The sequence below is a fragment of the Chiloscyllium plagiosum genome, unplaced genomic scaffold (assembly GCF_037043375.1).
Source record: "Chiloscyllium plagiosum isolate Xiang-an unplaced genomic scaffold, Cpla_swu_hap1 HiC_scaffold_40, whole genome shotgun sequence".
Lineage (NCBI taxonomy): Eukaryota > Metazoa > Chordata > Chondrichthyes > Orectolobiformes > Hemiscylliidae > Chiloscyllium > Chiloscyllium plagiosum.
In genome coordinates this window covers 35,011,516-35,033,962 of record NW_028270178.1, presented here as the reverse complement: position 1 = coordinate 35,033,962, position 22,447 = coordinate 35,011,516, and the positions used below count along the sequence as shown (strand labels likewise).

The 22,447-nt window shown below is 42.8% G+C and overlaps 1 protein-coding gene across 1 annotated transcript; it reads right to left on the bottom strand.

Annotated features, from left to right (window-relative positions):
- Positions 1-2,563: 2,563 nt before the first annotated feature.
- LOC148138456 (neuropeptides capa receptor-like) lies at positions 2,564-3,361 on the bottom strand. Its single transcript, XM_087981721.1, has one exon. It carries the CDS (start codon positions 3,359-3,361, stop codon positions 2,564-2,566), a length of 798 nt encoding a protein of 265 aa, XP_087837847.1.
- Between the last annotated feature and the right edge of the window lie 19,086 nt (positions 3,362-22,447).

The following is a 22,447-nucleotide window of genomic DNA, read 5'->3' as shown; positions in this document are numbered from 1 at the left end:
AGTTATTTGACAAGGTGACCAAACAGGTAGATGAGAGTAAACTGGTTGATGTGGTGTATATAGATTTCAGCAAAGCGTTTGGTAACGGCGAGCACGAGGGGGCATAGCTTTAAATTGAGTGGTGATAGATATAGGACAGATGTCAGAGGTAGTTTCTTTAGTCAGAGAGTAGTAAGGGTATGGAATGCTTTGCCTGCAGCGAGAGTAGATTCGCCAACTTTAAGTGCATTCAAGTCGTCATTGGACAAACATATGGACGTACGTGGAATAGTGTAGATTGGATGGGCTTCAGATTGGTATGACTGGTCGGTGCAACATGGAGGGCTGAAGGGCCTGTACTGCGCTGTAATGTTCTATGTTCACTCGTCTTTTTTCAGGAGACGGAGTGCCATGGTGTGACAGAAATATAAACAGATCTTGAAGGACACAGAAACACACCCACACCATCACACAAACATACACACAGACGCAGAAATACATCCACATGCACAAATACAGTCAAGGTGAGACAAGGAACATATTGGTAAACAGAAACAATTACACATTCCATCGTACGCCCCAAATGCGCAAACATATACAGAATCATATTCAAACGGAGACATGGGAACCAACTACACAAAATAAACCAGATCCTGACGGGCATAGAAACAAAACCTCACCCTCATGCACACAGAGAATACAATCAGACTGCAGTATGTGACCATACCTACACATCGCTACATTAACACACTCATACTTCACACACAGGAACACCACCATGCTGAGAGGTATAGGAACATGATTATGTACAGATAGATAATGCACACACATCCGTACACAAAATACAGTCAAACTGATATATGGGAACAGAACAACGCAGAGATACAAAACACAGACACACGCACACATAACAAGTCATCCTACATAAAGAAACATATTTACACACAAACAAAATTGACCCACATCTCCGCACGCATATGGAAATGAGTTCATACTGAGAGACATTGCACATCAACATGCAAAAACTTGCAGAAACATCCGTATATACACAACTTTAACATAGTTACAGAACCACACATGCAATTAGATATAGATATCGAGCGACACTCATAAGCAAACAGAGACAGACTCACAGAGAGGCAAACAGAGATCCTGCTAGGGGCTCAAAAAGATATTGACACACAGACAGACAACCAAACACAGTCTGAGCAACACACTCACCTCTTGTTGCAATGAAGTGTTTATTGTGAGCTGTACAGAGAGAATCTGACAATCATCATGATGCAGGAGGCACTGATTTTGCCCATTCCCCCTTCACCTCTGCAGAGGAATTGCAGAGATCCCTCCAGCCAGTCGTAAACACCCATCCATAGGGCAGTCTGTGATGATGCAATGTTCCATCTGAACCCATAACTCACAGCCAGTCCATCATTTGGAATCACTCCCCAGCCTCTTTCCATTCTCACATGTCACTGACAGTCTCCTCTTCCTCCCTTCAGTGCTGTCACTTTGTCACATCTTTAAATTTTTCTTAAGGTGGAGGTGGATGGATTCTTGTTTAGGTTGGGAGATGGGTATCATTATCAGGGACAGACAGGAATGCGGATTACACTTTAGAATTGGATGAGCCGTGATGTTTTGGAATGGTGGGCGGACCAGACTCGAAGCGCTGAATGACTTTGTGCTGCTCATTACCTGTGTGTCTCCGTGTATGTCCTTCTGCCAATCACTCAGGAATAGCCATGTATTCCTGAACCACTGAATGGTGCCTCATATTGCTTCCCCCATCCCGATCCTCTGCTGGGTGTTTACTCAGATCCATGTGATTGTGCTGATGGTCTCTATTCCAAAGCTAATCATTTTTTTTAAAAAACTCTTCCTTGGTTCAAGTATACTCTGTCCTTGATTTTTTTTTTCACAGTGGTAATAAACCAGGCCGGGCTCCAATCAGTCTGGTTTGGTACAGAGGTGAAAAGGATTTCGAGAGGACTTTTGTTTATATGAGATGAGACGTCAGGTCAACGTGGTCATGCTTTAGAAGTGACTGTGGAATGAAAGCAGAGTGGTCATCTCTCGAGCTGAGCTGAGCACTTTAGTTGTCTTCAGCTGGTGAGGATATCAACATTGAGCTGTGTAGAAACTCTCTCTCTCTTTCTCTCTCTCTCTTTCTGCCCTTCAACTTCACCATGTGTTCCATTTCTACCGGTTTTTAAAGGAAGTTTGTTTTTTGGGACTGTTGTGTATATTCGGAGCAGCATAATTAAGTCTAGTTTGGATCGAATGAGTTCTGTTGGTGTTCTTCATTCTGTTCTTCGTGTTTCATTGTATAATTTTGACAACAGATTTTGCTCTATTTTAAAATATAGTAGTCAAATTAGCTAACTTGCTCAGGGTAATTTTCACTGTGCACTTACCAAAACAAATTGATAAATTACGGTCTGGGCTGCCTGGTTAAGAATGTTTTGAGTGGTCTGGCCTCGTCTATAACAACGCCCAATCGTTCATATGTAATTCCTGCACTGTTAACACTGCAGTTGCCTGGGGACCTCTGCCAGTTCTTTTGCTGAGTCATTAAGTGAAGAATTTATGTAACCAGTTGTTGCACCGCATTCTTGAACTTCGCTCTGAACTTGGGCAGAGTCACTGCATAAAATAATGTGTTCGTGCTGCAGCTTAAAACCCTCAGCATTTCTGCAATGTACGTAAAATCCTTTATAGAACTGGAGTTCCAGCGATATGTTCCTTTAATGCGAAAGTACAAGACGTTTGAACCGTGCACTGTCCACAGAAGTATGAAGCTAATGGATATGGTGAAGAGGGAAATCACTGACGCCCTCCGATTCTCCATCTCTGTGTCTTTGTGATTCTCTCCCTTCCTCAGACCCCTCAGGCTCTTGCGGACTCGACTGACCAATAAAACATGCCTGACTGTCAGAGTGTTCATTAATACAATTAACACGAATGGGATGAAAGGGGTTAAAATTATATCAAACCACTTAAATCCCAGCCACCTGGGATCAGTAAAATAACTTGATTTCATTCGACAGGACCACAGAACATTGTCAATTTTCCTCACAGGTTCATACCGAAAATAGAAGGGAATGCTTTTGAAACAGAGCAGAATTGCAATTGCAGCCAAAGCCACAGCCAAGGCTTTTTCTGTCCAATATTCTTTCTTCATTTTCGGGCAGCAAATGGCTACAAAACGATCAAAGGAGAAAAGGACAGTAAACCAGACGGAACAGTCTGTGGCCGCACGAGCCAAGACATAGACAGGACGGCACACGTAGGTGAGATCCAGGAAACAGATTGGCATGTCAAAGTATTTGAGTTTCCACAGTATTATGTCAGTGAGAACGAACAGTAGATCCGATGTTGCCATAGCCAATAGGCAGCGCGTTGTGCAGTTAGAAAGGCCACACTTGCCCCGTGCAAGAACCAAAATCACCAGGAAATTAACTGAAAGAGACAGGAAGTAAAATGCAATCGAAAAATAATGACCAAACATTCTCTGCGCCAGCCCAGGTATCAATAGAAGATCTTAGCACCTAACTGGGGCTTTTGAGACAGTTAAGATGTCGAGTTTGAACATGTGCATCCCAATGACCTGACCCACTTCGATGCTGCTCACTCCCGTGTTTGACCAAGTGTGGGCAGGCAATTGTCAGATGGCGGGGTGGGGGTGGGGGGGCATAGATGTTAAGGTGAAAGGGAAGAGGTTTGGGGGATCTGAGGAAGAGATTTTCACCCAGAGAGTGGTGGATGTCTGCTTTAAAAACTATCTGGTTGACCACTTGAATCAGCATAAAATTCGAGACCATGAGTATAATGCTGGAAGCAGGGACGAGCGTGAATATAGTGTAGCATTGACAACACAACTGGATGGCCCAAAGGGCCTCTTCTGTACAGTCCAGTTGTATGATTCTAAGAATTACTTCTGGGAGGCAGTTTGGAAAGTGAAGTATTTTAATGAAACAAATGAAAGTGCTTTGAATGCTAAAAACATGAAACAGAATCAGAGATAATTGTCAAAACCCAAGAGGTATAGCAGCATCTGTGGAGAGATAAACAGGGTGAATGGAATCACGCTTCATTAGAACATCATCTGAACAAGGGTCACTGAATTCAGGACATCATCTCAGATATCTCCCCACAAACAAAGATTTTATAAACCTCCATGAAGTCACCCCTCAGCCTCTGATGCTCCCGGGACAAGAGCACCAGCCTCTGCAGCCTCTCCCTAAAGTTCAAATAGTCCCACGTTGGCAACATCTTTTCTGAACACTTTCCTGTTTGTCAACATCCTTGGACAAGAAGGGAATTGCACACAGTATTCCAAAATTGGCCTAACCAATGTCCTGTACAGCAACGCCATGATCGCCCAACTCCTATATTCAAAGCTCTGACCAACAAAGGAACGTACTCCAATCATTGGCTTCACCAAACTATCTAACTGAGACATTATTTTCAAGAAGCTACGAACCTGCACTCCAAGGTCTCTTTGTTCAGCTACACTGCACAGGACCTGACCATTAACTGCATATGTACTGCTCTGATTTGCCCTTCCAAAATGCAGCAACTCATAAACATTTAAAATAAACGCTATCTGCCAGTCCTCGACACATTGTACACTGAGGTAACCTTTGTCACTGTCCACTCAACTCTGATTTTGGTGTCATCTGCAAACTTGCTAACTGTACCTGAAATGGCCATGTTCAAATCATTTGTATAAATAACGAAAAGCCATAGATCCAGCACCGAGCCCAGTCACACACCAGTGGTCACAGGCCTTGACTGTGGAAAGCACCACCACCCTCTGTCTTCTACCCGCATGATTGCAACCAAAAGACTGCTCATTTCTGAAAGGGAGTTGAGATTTATAGTGCTGATACTCATCTACTACTAACTACATTGGTTAGACTACTCTTAGCATACCAGTTAGAGTAATGGAGCTGTGTAGCATGTGAACAGACCCTCGAGCCCAAATCATCAGTGCCCAACAGAAATCCCAAAGTAATCTGGATTAATTTGCCCCTTTATTCCTCTAAATTCTTTCTATTAATCTTCCCATCCAGATACATTTTAAATGTTATAATTGCACCAGCCGCCATCACTTAATTTGGCAATTCATTCCATAGATGCACCACCCCCTGTGTGAAAACGTTGCCCCTTCAGTTCTTTTATATTTCCCCCGTCACATTAAAACTATCTCCTCTAGTTCTGGACTTCTCTAACCCAGGGATAAGACATTCTCTATTTATCCTCTCCATGCCTCTGAAGATTTTATAAACCTCCATGAAGTCACCCCTCAGCCTCTGATGCTCCCGGGACAAGAGCACCAGCCTCTGCAGCCTCTCCCTAAAGTTCAAATAGTCCCACGTTGGCAACATCTTTTCTGAACACTTTCCTGTTTGTCAACATCCTTGGACAAGAAGGGACTTGCACACAGTATTCCAAAATTGGCCTAACCAATGTCCTGTACAGCAACGCCATGATCGCCCAACTCCTATATTCAAAGCTCTGACCAACAAAGGAACGTACTCCAATCATTGGCTTCACCAAACTATCTAACTGAGACATTATTTTCAAGAAGCTACGAACCTGCACTCCAAGGTCTCTTTGTTCAGCTACACTGCACAGGACCTGACCATTAACTGCATATGTACTGCTCTGATTTGCCCTTCCAAAATGCAGCAACTCATAAACATTTAAAATAAACGCCATCTGTCAGTCCTCGACACATTGTACACTGAGGTAACCTTTGTCACTGTCCACTCAACTCTGATTTTGGTGTCATCTGCAAACTTGCTAACTGTACCTGAAATGGCCATGTTCAAATCATTTGTATAAATAACGAAAAGCCATAGATCCAGCACCGAGCCCAGTCACACACCAGTGGTCACAGGCCTTGACTGTGGAAAGCACCACCACCCTCTGTCTTCTACCCTCAAACCAGTTCTGTATCCAAATGGCTGGGTCTCCCTGAGTTCACTGTGATCAAACCTTGTTAACTGGTATACAATGAAGAATCTAGTCGAACGTCTTCCTGAAGTCCATATACATCACGTCCACTGTTCTGCCCTCACCCAAACCTTTTGGTTACTTTTTCAAAAAACTCAATCAAGGTAATGAGACATAATTCTGCACGTACAAAGCCATGTTAACCATCCCTAATCATTTCTTGCCAATCAAAACACATCTGAATAGGCTGGCGCTCTATTCCCGACAGCTTCGGAGGCTGAGGGATGACCTTATGGAGATTTATAAAGTCATGAGGGGTATGGATAGGATAAATAGAGAATTTCTTTTCCCTGCAGATTCCCTCCGACAACCTGCCCACCACCAAGGTCAGGCTCACGAGTCTATAGTTCCCTGGCTTTTCCTTACCACCTTTCTTAAACAGAGGCACCACGTTAGCCAACCACCAGTCTTCCGGCATCTCATCTGTGACTATCAATGATTCAAATATATCAGTAAGGTGCCCACTTCCCTCGCTTTCCAAAGAGTTCTAGGGACACCTCATCAAGCCCTGGCGATGTATCCACCTTTATGAGTTTTGAGACATTCAACGTGTCTGTCTCTGAAATATGGACATTTTTCGAGATGTCACCATCTATTTCCCCATATTTTGTATCTTCCATGTCTTTCTACACAGTAAACAAAGATGCAAAGTAATCGTTTCCTATTTCCCCCATCTCCTGCATTTCCACACAAAGGCTGCCTTACTGATGTTTGGGGGCTCCTATTTTTTCTCCATCTGCAATCTTGTCCTTAATGTATTTATTACATCCCTTTGGATTCTCCTTAACTCAATCTGCCGAAGTTATCTCATGCGCCCTTTTTGATCTCCGATTTCCTTCTTAAGTACACTCCTACTGCCTTTATACTGGTCGAAGTATTCGTTCGATCTCTACTATCCTTCCTGACATATGCGTCCTTCTTTGTCTTACCAAAGCCTCAATTTCTCCACTCATCTTGCATGCTCTGTACCTAACAGCCTTGCCTTTCACCCGAACAGGAACATACATCTCTGGACTCTTTTTATCTCATTTTTGAAAGCTTCCCATTTTCCAGCCGTCCCTTTACCTCCGAACATCAGCTTTACCTCCGAACATCAGTCAACTTTTGAATGTTCTTGCCAGGTACCGTCAACATTGGCCAATTTTAAAATCAATAGAATTATGGTCACTGGCCCCCAAGTTGTACCCCACTGACACCTCAGTCACCTGCCCTGCCTTATTTCCTTAGAATAGGTCAATGTTTGAGCCTCCACTCGTATGTAGACCCACATACTAAATCAGAAAATGTTCTTGTACACACTGAACAATTTCCTCTCCATCTAAACCTTTAACACAACAGCACTCCCAGTCTATGTTTGAAAAGTTAAAATTCCCTACCAACACCACCTGATTATTTATACCGATAACTGAAATCTCCTGACATTTGTTTTCTCGATTTCCCGCTGACTGTTCAGGGGTCTTTAATACAATACCAATCAGGTAATCATCCCTTTCTTATTTCTCAGTTCCATTTCAATAACTTCTCTTGACACATTCCCACATTCTCTTGACACATTCTCTTGACACGTCTCTGTAATTGCTATGATATCCAAACCCCATTTTTCGAACCATTCCCGAAGTTCATCTGCCTTCCTTGTTGGTCCTCTTGTATTGACATAAATTTAGTTTAGTCGATCAGACGTTCCTTATCCTCTGCTTTGTTCCTGCGTGACCTGATTGTTTGAACATACCCTTTTCACAAATGTACCAGTCTCAGACTGATCTCTTTCCTCAATATCTCCGTGGGTCCCACACACTCTATTCCCCCCATCCCCAGTCCACACACTCTCCATCCGCGTTAGTTTTAATCTTCCTGAGGACATCGAGCATATCTCCCCACCAGGGCATTAGTCCATTTCCAATTCAGATTCAATCTATCATCCTTATACAGGTCACGTCTACCTCAGTAGAGATTCCAATGATACTTAGATGTGAATCCTTCTTCGCTGCACCAGCTCCTCAGGCACGCACACATCTGCTCCATCCTCCTAGTTCTCAGCTCACTAGCTCGTGGGACAGGAGCAATCCAAAATTACTATCTTCAAGCACCTCATTTTAAATTCTTGCCGAATGTCTTCAGAATTTCAACCGTTTCCCTTCCCATGTGATTAGTTCCAATGTACACAATGTCCTTCTGCTGTTCCCACGACCCTTTGAGAATATTCTGCACCGTCTCCAAGATATCCTTCATCCTGGCACTGGTGAGGCCACACTGCATTCTGATTTCTTGCATTGCTCGCGGAAACGTCTGTCTGTGCCTCTGATTAGATTAGAGTGGTGCTGGAAAAGCATAGCAGGTTAGGCAGTATCCGAGGAGCAGGAACATCGACGTTTCAGGCAAAAGCCCTTTATCAGGAATGAAGGCAGGGAGCCTCCAGGGTGGAGAGATAAATGGGAGGGGGTGGGGCAGGGAAGAAGGTAGCAAAGAGTACAATAGGTGGATGGAGGTGGGGAGGGGATGGAGGTGGTAAGTCAGAGAGGAGGGTGGGGCAAGGTAGCAAAGAGTACAATAGGTGGATCCATCCCACCCCCTCCCACTTATCTCTCCTCCCTGGAGGCTCCCTGCCTTCAGTCCTAATGAAGAACTTTTGCCTGAACGTCGATTCTCCTGCTCCACGGATGCTACCTGACCTGCTGTGCTTTTCCAGCACCACTGTAATGTAGACTCTGATTTCTAGCATCTGGGGTCCTCACTTGTGCCTCTGATTAGACAGTCCCCTATCACAATTGATTGTTTAGAACCTGATACACCCCTCGTTCTATTAACTCACTGAATCTATCATCGCTTGTTTGGGAAACTAAATAATTCCTTGTCATGTTTGACAAATCTTCTAATTCAGCCAATCTCGGTGTCAGAAACTTGGCTGTTCATGCCACATTCTCCTAAGAGTACATCACACTCTATACTTTCCAAAACAATATACTTGTTTGAGATTGGGATAGCTACAGGAGATTCCTGGACTACCTGTCTCCCCCTCCCACGTTTCGTGGAGGTAACTCATCTACATGGAAGCTCTCCTTAATCCACATCTGAAAAGAAGAATACATCACTCTCCTAAAGGCCATATTTGCACCTAATAATCTACGGACCCAGAAAATACCACAGTCTTGCTGCTCCAAATGACTCTGCTCCAGGCCAACTTTGTGCTCGTGCTTTATATTTTTAAATTTTAATCAGGAGACAGATGTCAGTAAAGCATATAACAATAAAGAACTCATTACATTCACTATTGTAGATTTACACAAACATAGTCAGCAAGGTTACACTTAAAAACCATGCACTAACCTGCTTCTGTGCTGTGAACTCTTCCACACAGATTCCTCCAAGGTCACCTGTTCATTCTTCTTCCGACTCCCAGAAATACATAAACTCAAACAGCAAAGGTAGTAGCTGTCCAGATTCACTACCTTTTTTTTCTCTCTCTCTCTCCCTCTCTCTCTCTCTATCTCTCCCGCTGACCATGTGGTCACTAACGTTGTCTCTCTTCCTCCTTTTTAAATTGCAGTTGCTTTTCTCTTTCTTTTCCCAAAATTTACAAAGTAATAGAACAGTTTACAAACCAATAATTCCTCTTGCAGGAATTCGTGAAAGTCAATTCTGACACTTAAGATATCACAGAACCCTTGCAGCCACAATCTTTTCCTGTCCTCCACATAGGATTGCCTAGAATCGACTGTTTGCTATATTACAAAAACATGAGTTGTTTCACTTAAGGAGATGCAATTATTTGATAGAGAGTGCAAACAGAGCTGAGAAAGTCACGTGTCATTGTTAAAGGTCCAAGCCACGACCTCAGCCCTCTCTGTAATAATAAACTGAGGATCTATTAACTCACTGAATCTATCTTTGCTTGTTTGGGAAACTAAATAATTCCTTGTCATGTTTGACAAATCTTCTAATTTTGCATGTATATTCCGTCAGTAAGTAATGCAAATGGGAAGATGTGATTTCTTTTATTGCATTGACTGATTCAAATAGCTTTGGGATGTGCTTGTTTACATTTTATGAATCAACTACCACAATGTGAAACAAAACAGACAGCTCACTTCTGCAATTACTGAATTCTGCAGCTCCAAACCATTACAGCATAAATATGACATGGGTAAAAAAAAAATCAAGTCTGTCTGACTCTCTATTGTATTCTGATCATGTCAGGGGCATTTAACATTTAAAGTGAGAATCTGAATATTTAGCAGTTCATCGATAGTACAAGATTTCACAACACTTATTTTTTTTAAAATGTAAAGAGAGTGACTGAACAAGGTAAGCAATATTAATTGAATAAATAGATAAGTTCTTATAATCTAATATTAGTTAGTATTATTCTTCCCATGCAAAATTTCTTTATGTATTGTAAACAATTTTGAAGCTACAAACACTTCTTCAGGGAACAACTAGAAGGTAGCCACAGACCTCTGGAATTCAACTTAACACTTCACTGTGTTCCAATGTTGGAAACGGAAAACACAGAAACAGGCCATTCCACCCATCAAGTGAATTTACTTTAACCAACCTCAGTCTTTCTATGATCCTACAAAACAGTAGGAAAGTTATGGCACTGACATATGCAACTTATGTCTTATCAACTGAATAAACTAGCTACCTGTTCTGATCCCATTTTCCAGAACCTGGTCCACAGCATTGAAGCTTTCTACGCATCGGGTGCAATTCCAAGTTCCCTTTAAATGAGTTGAGGATTGCCAGCTCAAGCCACGACACAAACTGGGCAGTGAATCCCAGGTACACTATGACCTTCTTAATGAAAAGGTAGGCCTCAAATCCCCTGTAAACATTTCATCAAATATTTTCACTCCGTGTTTCCTGGTAAATGGTCCTGCATTCGTGGAGGCAGATCTCCATCCAGGAAACCGCTAATTTTGTACATCTCAATCACATCAACTCTCAATCATCTCTGTTTAGGGAAAATAATCCTAACCTATCCATCTTTTCTCAATGCTGCAGCAATTTCCACATACTGTCAACAGCCTCGTAAATCTCTCCTTTATTCTCTTCAGTGCCACTCTGTACTCATTGCTCCGTGATGCCAGTTCTGTGCACAAAACCACAGCTGGGTGCCACCGAGTGTCTCATGTAGTTTCAGTGTTACAGGTCCGGCAGATGATGAGGGGATTTTTATTTTTTTCTGAGTTGGCTCTGGTGCATTGAGCAGTAAAGTTTGAAGGGGTAATATGGAATTAAATCGCAGTGCGGATGCCTGTTCAGGGTCTGTGGCATAAAATGGATCTGAACGAATATAATTAGGGTCCAGTTTATTTGAACTGTGAGCTTAATTTATAAGTTCATTGGGAGTTAGTCTAAGTGTATAAGACGTTCGATTCTGTTCTGATACCAGGTGATTAATTGCTGAACAAGTCAGATCCTCGACAGAAATCCGGCTTGATGAAACATAACCTTATTTGTTTTAATTTTACAAACTGACCTCTTGCTGAATCGTAAACCCACAATGCTGCAACATCTGTTTCCATAATAAAACAGAAGTTTATTATTGAAGAAATGACGATAAAATAGAATAAACCAAACTACGAACTGAAAACATAGATTCAAATGCAATGAACGCGCAGTAAATGTATATTTCCCGTTAATCGCAAAACAGTGCATAAATGAAATGAAAGGACGCAACTTTTATATATATTATACAAAACACGACTCACAGTTCCAAACAAAATAACCTTCACATCGTATTCACACCAGAATCCCTGTATCTATAACATGGCTAAATGACTTGTGACTGTCACTTTTAAACTGGAACTGCAGTCAATTTCTTCCTGGAGCTACAACACACCTGAGTGCCAATATTCTCAGCTTTAAACAATCTCTTCAGGGCTTTGTTCATCCCAAAATTTGAGCCTGGGATCAACACAAAATTTGCACCCGAAGGCAATGTAATTTACTAAAACTCTTAATATCTTCACGTGAGCACAGATCTGTACATCCACTCAATTCCAGGTTCTTCGAAGGACTCAAATAAATGAGGAATATGATAGAAGTGACAGTAAAGTTTTCAGAGTTAACGTTTTCTTCCTTATTCACAAATTCCAGAACTCCGCAACAAATGTTTGAGGATGCATTAATACCATGCTGGGTTGTAAGCATCAAAAATAAACAAAAGGTTCACTCGTGCACAAAAGCATTCTGCCGATTGCCAAATTTCAAACACAACTTTTGAAATAATTTGCTGCGATTACAGAAATAACTCCAAGTTTACTGTAAAGTACAGATGCACAGAGAAGCCCACTGCGTATTCACTCAAACAACAGAACCAAACTCAAACTAAATGACATTGCACTCTCTACATAAAAATGCCACCGCTTATATTTTCCAAAGTGATTCTTTGCCTTAGTTTCATCGAAACTCACCGTAGACTCAGATCGAAATGGAGATTTCTGGAAGGTTCCCAGAAGAGATGAATAATTTCCCAGAAAGTTCCTATGGAATCTGCCATGATGTTAATCCACAGAATCTCGATAATCTGAAATTAATTTACCGATTGTCTGCCCCTGTGTGACTCTTAGGCGCAACATGCCCATATATCATTGTCAGTGGCAGAGTGAACCTGTAGGTAAGCCTCAGGCAGATTCGCACAAATTCAATGGTGCGTGGCACTTACCAGGAATTGCTACAATCGGAATGGTCGTGTAAAATATTTTCTGCAAATGATATAACGAAAACGTCATTTTTCTGCCAGAATATCTTTGCACAAGCAATCTCTCTGCCCGCAATGATGAGGTGATATCCCAAAGCCTTTCATTTATACCTGCTGACATCGCCTGGGGGAACATTACATTACAATGTGGTTCAAGTGATTTATTTAAGCATTCGAACAAGCAGGTCACAATGGTGAGTTAACTCCCAGTTGTAACAGAGTATTTTTAGAAATTAGGTTTATTGGATGGTGAAAATCTCAACCGTGAACAGCAACACTGCAAAATGTATGTTTAGTAAAATCATACAATCCTTACAATGTGGAAGCAGGCCAATGATCCCATCAAGTCCACACTGACCCTACAAAGGGTTTCCCACCCAGACCCATCCGCTCGCTCTGTGAGGCAGCAGGTCTAACCACTGAGCCTCTGAGCCACTGTGCCACTCTGTATACCAGCATTGACACTCGAACAGCATCGACCTATCTTTGAGACCTCATCTTCTTTCAGGACATCCTTCCCTTGACTTTGACCATGTGAAAATTAAGTGCCAGTTCTTGTGGTTCTGTTCACCGAGCTGGGAATTTGTGTTGCAGACGTTTTGTCCCCTGTCTAGGTGACATCCCTCAGTGCTTGGGAGCCTCCCGTGAAGCGCTTCTGCGATGTTCCCTCCGGCATTTATAGTGGTTTGAATCTGCCATTTCCGGTTATCAGTTCCAGCTGTCCGTTGCAGTGGTCGGTATATTGGGTCCAGGTCGATGTGCTTATTGATTGAATCTGTGGATGAGTGCCATGCCTCTAGGAATTCCCTGGCTGTTCTCTGTTTGGCTTGTCTTATAATAGTAGTGTTGTCCCAGTCGAATTCATGTTGCTTGTCATCTGCGTGTGTGGCTACTCAGAATAGCTGGTCGTGTCGTTTCGTGGCTAGTTGGTGTTCATGGATGCGGATCGTTAGCTGCCTTCCTGTTTGTCCTATGTAGTGTTTTGTACAGTCCTTGCATGGGATTTTGTACACGACATTGGTTTTGCTCATGCTGGGTATCGTGTCCTTCGTCCTGGTGAGTTGTTGTCTGAGATTGGCTGTTGGTTTGTGTGCTGTTATGAGTCCTAGTGGTCGCAGTAGTCTAGCTGTCAGTTCGGAAATGCTCTTGATGTATGGTAGTGTGGCTAATCCTTTGGGTTGCGGCATGTCCTCGCTCCGTTGTCTTTCCTTTCGGCATCTATTAATGAAATTGCACGGGTATCCGTTTTTGGCAAATACATTGTATAGGTGTTCTTCTTCCTCTTTTTGCAGTTCTGGTGTACTGCAGTGTGCTGTGGCCCTTTTGAACAGGGTCTTGATGCAACTTCTTTTGTGTGTGTTGGGGTGGTTGCTTTCGTAGTTCAGGACTTGGTCTGTGTGTGCGACTTTCCTGTGTACCTTTGTGGTGAATTCTCCGTTCGGTGTTCTCTGTACCAAAGTCTAGGAATGGGAGTTGGTTGTCCTTTTCTTCCTCTCTAGTGAATCGGATTCCTGTGAGTGTGACGTTGATGATCCGGTGTGTGTTCTCTATTTCTGTATTTTTAATGATTACAAAGGTGTCATCTACATATCTGACCCAGAGTTTGGGTTGAATTTGCAGTAAGACTGTTTGTTCTAACCTTTGAATTACTGCTTCTGCTATGAGTCCAGAGATGGGTGAGCCCATGGGTGTGCCGTTGATTTGTTCATATATGGACTTCAACACGGTTCCCCATGGGAGACTGGTTATCAAGGTTAGATCTCATGGAATGCAATGACAACTAGCCATTTGGATACAGAACTGGCTCAAAGGTAGAAGACAGATGGTGGTGGTAGATGGTTGTTTGTTAAATTGGAGACCTGTGACCAGTGGAGTGTCACGAGGATCAGTGCTGGGTCCACTACTTTTCATCATTTATATAAATGTTTTGAATGTGGGCAGAAGAGATATCGTTAGTAAGTTTGCAGATGACACCAATATTGGAGGTGTCGTGGACAGCGAAGAAGGTTACCTCAGATTAAATACGAGTCTTGATCAGATGGGCCAATGGGCTGAGAAGTGGCAGATGGAGTTTAATGCAGATAAATGCAAAGTGCTGCATTTTGGGAACGCAAATCTTAGCAGGACTTATACACTTAATGTAAGGTCCTGGGGAGTGTTGCTTAACAAAGAGATCTTGGAGTGCAGGTGCATATCTCCTTCAAAGTGGAGACGCAGGTACATAGGTTAGTGAAGAAGACGTTTGGCATACCTTCCTTTATTGGTCAGCGTATTGAGTACAGGATTTGGGAGCTCATTTTGTGGCTTTATAGGACATTTGTTCGGTCACGTTTGGAATATTGCGTGCAATTCTGGTCTCCTTCCTGTCGGAAAGATGTTGTGAAACTTGAAAGGGTTCAGAAAAGATTTACAAGGATGTTGCCAGGGTTGGAGGATTTAAGCTATAGGGAGAGATTGAATACGCTGAGATTGTTTTCCCTGGAGCATCAGAGGCTGAGGGTTGACCTTATAGAGATTAATAAGGTGATGAGAGGCATTGATCGGATAAATTGACAAAGTCTCTACCCTGGGGTGGAGCAGTCCAGAACTAGAAACATAGGTTTAGGGTGAGAGGTGAAAAATATAAAAGAGACCTACGGGACAACTTTGTCTTGCAAAGCATAATATGTGTATGAAATGAGCTGCAAGGGAAGTGGTGGGGACTAGTACAATTGAAGCATTTAAAAGGCATCTGGATGGTTATATGAGTAGGAAGGGTTTGGAGGGATATTGGCCTGGTGCTGGAAGATCAGACGAGATTGGGTAGGGATATCTGGTCGGCATGGACGAGTTGGACCGAAGGGTCTGTTTCCATGCTGTACATCTGTATGAGTCTATGACTCTAATTGATGTATAAATGAGCAATGATGGATTGAGGAATATTAGTAAAGAGGTCCCTGGTGGATAGATAATTGCTAAAGATGAAGAAATGCCTGAATGATTTTCAACAATTAATCAGTTGCCTCTAGATCAACTATAAGACAGGAAAGGTGAGAGGGTGCAGCCCTACTTGACTGTGGACCTGATCAGGAAGCTTTCTGATTCTCAACCATTGACTGTGACTGCACTGATAATGCTGGTGTAGAGCAGTCGGATTTATTTGTGGAATCCCTCCTCAAAGACTGCTTTGGTGAACACATCCCACATGTATGTGTGTGAGATCCTGTCAATGACCTTCTGTTCTAGGCTGATGAGGGAGGCTTCCAACTCTTCTGCCCCGCACACAGGCGATTCTATCCCTGAGAAGTGTGAGGCTGGCAATCCAGATCAGGTTTGTTCGGGGTGAATCTCTGATCCAAAAGCGGAACTGACCCGATTGGTGTGACCTTATTCAGAACACTTCAATTTACATGCAGCAATGAAATCGGTCGGCAGTCCTCCCTCTGACCCTTCAGATTGTAGATGATTGGGATGATCCCTTTCCTCATGGATTCAAACCGGCAACCTGTTAGAGGTATACGGTTGTCCACATTCAGCAGGTCCTGGCCAATCCAGTCTCACACAGTCAAATAAAACTCTACTGGTAAGCCGTCACTTCTGCCAGTATTTCTCTTGTCCAAGGACTCAAGAACCTTGGTCAGCACATCCAGAGATAGTGGTTGTGCAGCCTCTCTTGTGTATTGTCGTTTAAGACTGACATGATCGGAATGAATGACTGGGAGGCTGTGCTGTCTGTGAGCTTCATGTCATGCATTATGTCACAAATATTTTGCTGATCCTCAGGATGTCAGGCTGAGGTAACATGACAGACGCATCTTCTCCTTTCAGGCTGGTCAGCACCGAGCTCTCCCTCTGCGACTTCTCAAAGACCAAACGTGAGTGCGTTTCATCCTGCTCCGCGGTGTGGACCCTGGACTGGGAGATTAAATCGGAGGCTTCTTACATTAAGAGTGTGACCTTATGGTTCTTCACCTCCTGAACATCCTCTGTGACATCGAACCCCATCTTCTGCAGCAGGAGTAAATTCTGCACGGTTTTCTACAGTTTGAACGGTTCGCCCCATTTCTGTCCCCCCTTCAGAGGATCTTTGAGAATAAAGATCCTTTTGATGTTCCCCTTGACTGTTTTCCACAAGTCCGAGGGAGACTCAAAGGGGGACTTCACGGTTTTCCAACCTGTGGAATCTCTTTTATGCACCTGCATGTTTTCTGCGATCGGCAGTTTCACGTTCTGATTCCACATTCCCTTGCTGACCAGCAGGAGGCAGTTGTCAGGGAAGAACACTGGCTTGACATGGGTGGGTTTGACCAAAACTAATCCCAGACTCTCTAATCTCACTTCAAAAGAGAAACACTCAAGCCCTAGTGATTCTCCCTCATTCCCTTCCTTGTGCATTTGTTTTATAATGGCAGGCTTTGACAGGGTTGGCAGTGTCCAGGCTCCTGAGTCTATTTGATCCCAATCACCAGGCCGGTCGCATCCTTCTTTCTCCTTTGCTGTCTCGTGTTCATCTTGGTCGTCTCTTCCATTTGCTGGTATCAGTGGCATCAACAAAGCAGCGTTGTCACCCTGGAACAGATATCCTGGTGTTCGTAGTGGAGTCAATGTGGTAGGCCCAGGTACCCATTGTCGTGTTTGCTTACATTGACCGGATGTTAATGAGATAATGGAACTGAGATGTTAAGCCAGTAAGCCGGCAGCATTCCCTGTCAAATTGAATCAAACCAGCCAGATATGCAAGCCTTCACCTGGATTGAACATTGAATGGGTTGTTGATGAGACATTGTCACAAGGTTTCAGGTAGAACAAGGATCTGAGTTTCAGTAGAACTGCTCGTGACACAGTTCAATAAATCGGGAGAAATTAAAATATCCAATACTGTCTACCTTCTTGAGATAGAAACTGAATTTAAATTATGTTAATAGCATTGTTGGACCAAACTACTGCTAAGCCACTACAATCTGAAATGACCTGGATATCGAGCTAAACAAAGGTCAGAAGTCACATGAAAGTTTGTGAAATCAAATATACCTCTTGGGACAATAACCTGGTCTCTTGTGATTGCTGACATTGTTCACCCCAGTTCAACACTGGCATCCCCCATAAAAGCTCATCAAATCAGAGAGGTCCGACATGTACTCCAGAAAATATCAAGGTAAAGAAGCAGGAAACTTGAAAAGAGGAAGAAAAGCACCAACTCCAGTTCGATAAGCTGTTATCGAGGATTGTAAACCAGTGTGTGGGCATATACATTTTAGAACTTTAAAGTTAGTCGGAATATTAGAAGGAAAACCTGTTTTTTTAGAGTTGGATATTTATTTATCTTTTTTTATGACAATGCATGGCATATCATTACTCGTGTCCAACGGAGCCCACTAAGTAAGCAAGTAGATCAGACCATACGTAAATGAAGCTTACAGGCGATATTGTCAATGGCTACAGAGAAAATGACCAGGTCTGGCTGATATGTGACTCTAGACTGACAGCGATGTGGTTGACTGTTAACTGCTATCTGGAATGGGCAAAACATACTGTTTTAGCCAGTGATGCTCTCATCTCATATAAGAGCCACAGAAGTTATGCTGCAGTTAGAAAAAAACCTGGTTAGATCTCACTCGGAAAACTGTGAGCAGATCCAGGTACCACACCTGAAGACGGATATGTTGGCCTGGGATGGAGTACAGTGTAGATTTGAAAGAATGATACCTGGAGTTTAGATATGGGGGGAGACTACAAATTAGTCCACATTTCTTCAGAGCTTAGACGATAGGGTTTATAAAGATAACCCATTTCCACTGTTTGAGGATTCAAACACAAAGGGACATAGTCTGCGATGTAGGGCTAATGTGTTCAGGAGAGATGTTAGGAAGCACTGCCACACAGAAAGGGTGTTGGATGGTTGGAACTCTCTTCCACAAAGTGTAGGAATGTTGGATTAGATGTTAATTTTTCATCTGATATATATTTTGTTAAGTAGGTATTAACACAGATAAGGCACAAACACAGATATATAGAGTTTGGCTATGAATCAGCCTCTGAATAGTGTAACTAACTCATGGGTGCTGAATGTCCTATTGCTTTGTTCCTATGACCGTTAACCTCCTCCCCCAGCCTAGAAAGAATCCCCACAGTGTGGAAATAGACCCTTCAGCCCAACAAGTCCATCCCAACCCTCTGAAAAGTAATCCACACAGACAAATTCCCCTAACCTATACTTACCTATGACAAATGCACTTAACTTACACATCCCTGAACACCATGGGCAGCTCAGCCTGGCTAATGTTTCTGACCTGCACATATTTTGGATTGTGGGACGAAACCAGAACACCCGGAGAAAACCCACGCAGGCACAGGGAAAATGTGCACAGATAGTCGCTCGAGGTTAGAATCAAACCCAGGTCCCCGGTGCTGTGAAACAGCAGTGTGAACCATTGAGTAAACATGCCATCGCCAAGTATCCATGGCAATGACATCTTTCCTAAAGTGCGGTGTTCAGGAGCTCAGGTTTAATCCAATACAAGTCACTCGATTTTCAAGAGTTCACATCTGGTCTGTTACCCCCAATTGTGGCTGAAGCGTTGATTTATACCAGTTAAATAACATTTCCCTTTCCTTTGCATTCCCCATTCGACTTTGGATGGCTTTTTGTTTTCAAATATGCTAAATGTTCCCAGTCACTTTCCAAAAACGAAGTATGCACCTCCAAGTCTTGATGTTATGAAGACCCCACCAGAATTCAGCCACTTCATTTATATGATCTCTCTTTACCAAAAAGAATTAAGCTTTTGTACTTCCAATATTATCTGACATTGGCTTGCCCATTTCACTGGTTAACGGTATAAATTGCACATGAGTATATCTCACTTATTGACAGTGATTAGGTGCAATATTTGGAACACTGAAAGCAGCCTTCATTCAAAATACGAACAACAAATAGACAGAGATTTGAAAATTTCATGGACTGATTTTTTTAAAATTCAGGGATAAAGCATTGTTTCATTTACGATGATGAATGATTCTGCAGTTGGCATAAACAAACCCAACAATATTGGATTAGGACGAGGCCATTCAGCTCCTTCTCCAACCTGTCCCACAGGAACAGGAAGAGGCCATTCAATTCTTTCTCTAGTCTGTCCCACAGGGGCAGGGTGAGGCTATTCATCCCATTCTCCAGCCTATCTCACGGGAAATGGAGGCCATTTAGCTTCTTTCCAGTCTGTTATTCTGGTACATGAGGCCATTCAGTCCCTTCTCCAACATGATCTCTGGGAAAACGAGGCCATTCAGCTCCTCTTCGGCCTGTTATTCTGGTATACGAGGCCATTCAGCCCTTTCTACAGCCTGATCTCTGGTACAGAAGGCCATTCAGCTCTTATTTCTCTGAATAGATGCTGGCAGATGTACTGATTTCTTCTAGGAATTTGTTTTTTTTGTTTCTGATTTAGAGCATCCACAGTTCTTTCAACTTTTATTAGGACCCTTGGACTAGCCTGTTATACAGGAGGAGCCTATTTGGGGGTAGAGGGGATGTCCCAGCAGAATTATCGCTGAACTTGTTAGCCAGGTAACGCAGTCATGTTCTCGGGACGCAAGTTCAAATCCCACTGTGGCAGATGGCGAGGATTCAATTCAATGATCGTCTGGAATGTAAGAGTTTTATGATGAATCCACAGACGCTTGAAGATTCGCTAATGCCTTTTAGCGAGGGAAATTGCATCATTACCAGGTCAGGAGTACACGTGACTCCAGACGTACAACAATGTGGTTGACACTTAACAGCTCTCGAGGCAATTTGGAATGGGCAATAAATGTTCATGCTGGACAGCGATGCCCTCATCCTGTGACTGAATTAAAAAAAAAAGAAACATCCTTGAGAACGATACAGAGGAAGTGCAGGAAGTGCTTTCTCTCATTCTGATTTGATAAAGAAGAAGAGCAGAAGGCCTTTCATTCCTACTCCTGAGCACAAGAAAAGCAGAAGGGCATAACGTCCGTCCACACTGTTCGACATGATAAATCAAAGATAGGAGGGGAAGGGAAGGCACGAGGAGTAGGGTTGTATGGTGTGTAATGACAACTGGAATGGGAATGAGTGAGCAGTCGGTGAGATGAGAAGAGTTAGCCCCGGGAGACAGTGCAACATGGAGCCAACTGTTTTGGGGAATGGACACAGAGAGAGCCAAGGTTCAATGTTGATGTCTGGAAATTTGAAGAGAGCACTGAGCCCATCTCCACCACTGCCGCCAAATTGTATAAAGCTAGAAATAGTCTCTCTTTCCCTGTATTTATTCATTGCTATTGCCCTGCATTTTGCCACTCAGTGTCCCGATATTTAAGCATTTATATTTCCCTGTATGCAAACCTCTCCCTGTTAATCTGCATTTACTTAAATCGCTGTTCCCTTGTATGTAACCCACACTTTTCCCCATTGTTTAATTTTCTCCTGATTTCTCTTTCACCTTCTGTCTCTGTATTTGAAACTTTCCCTATTACTCTATATTTAAGACTTTATCTGCATTCAGTCCTCTCTATTCCCTGCGCTGTAATTAATCCTCTTCTTCTTAGTCTGCCATTAGTCCGACACTACTACTCTTCACTTAATCCTGTCTTTACCTACGTTTAATCCTCTCTATTCCCCTGTATCAAACCACCTCCCTCTTACCCTGTTTTCAATCCTCTCCATTTCTCGCTATTAAATTATGTCACTATTACTTTACATTGAATGCTCTGATAACTACTCTCCACTGAACTCGCTAAATTTAAACCCTGCCCATCGCAACCTTTAACCATCTCTGTATTCAGTTTACTGCCGATTGTTCTCTAATTAACACTCTCAGTACTGCTTTCTGTTTAACCCAGTACATTCTGCATTTAACTTCTCCTCTTCCCCTGCACTGAATCCTCTTCCTGCTCTCATGTATTCAACCCTCACCTCATTGCTCTCTACTTAGTTCTCCCCCTATTTCTTAATATTAGATTCTTCCCCTTTTCTGCGTTCAACCGTATCCCAGTTGCTTTGTTTTCAATTTTCTCTCTATTACACTCCATTTTACCCTCTCTATTGCCTTCTATTGAACTCTCTATTTAACCGTGTTCCTGCTGCTTGATAACAATTCCTCTGCCTTTTCCTGTAATTAACACTTTCCTCCATCAGTTATATTCGAAACTCCATTTGAACCTTTTCGATGACGTTGTACGGAAGCCGATTCCCATATCCTCTGTGTAACCCTCCCGTTATTACTCTCTGTGTAATCCTTTACTAATTATTGTCTATTTAATCCGATACCATTTATCCTCTGTTGAATTCTCTCTCTATTAAAATCTTTAGCCCTCTCTCTCACTATCTCTATCTTCCCTGATGCTCTTCAGAATATGTGTTCTGCCCCACAATAACCAGAGACCGCCTGTACTGTCCAAAGCATTCCATCAACCACAAACACGTGTAAACTGCTGCTCTTTGTTGCCGTCCCACTGCCAGGCGCTGGAACAGCAAATTCATCCCACAGCACTGGGGGGGAGGGGGGGGGGGGTGTTCAGCAGCCGATCCACTCATCAGATATAGTATTGCTGCTAGGAAGGATGCAGGCACAACTTCAAAATACACTAATACTTACATATAAACAGCACGGATCCAGGACACAACTATATTTATACAGCAACTGGAGCAGCTCCAACACAAAATAATATCTATACACATAAACTGGAACAGCTCCAATTCACAACTTTTACATATAAACAGAAACAGCACCAATTCACTACTTTGAT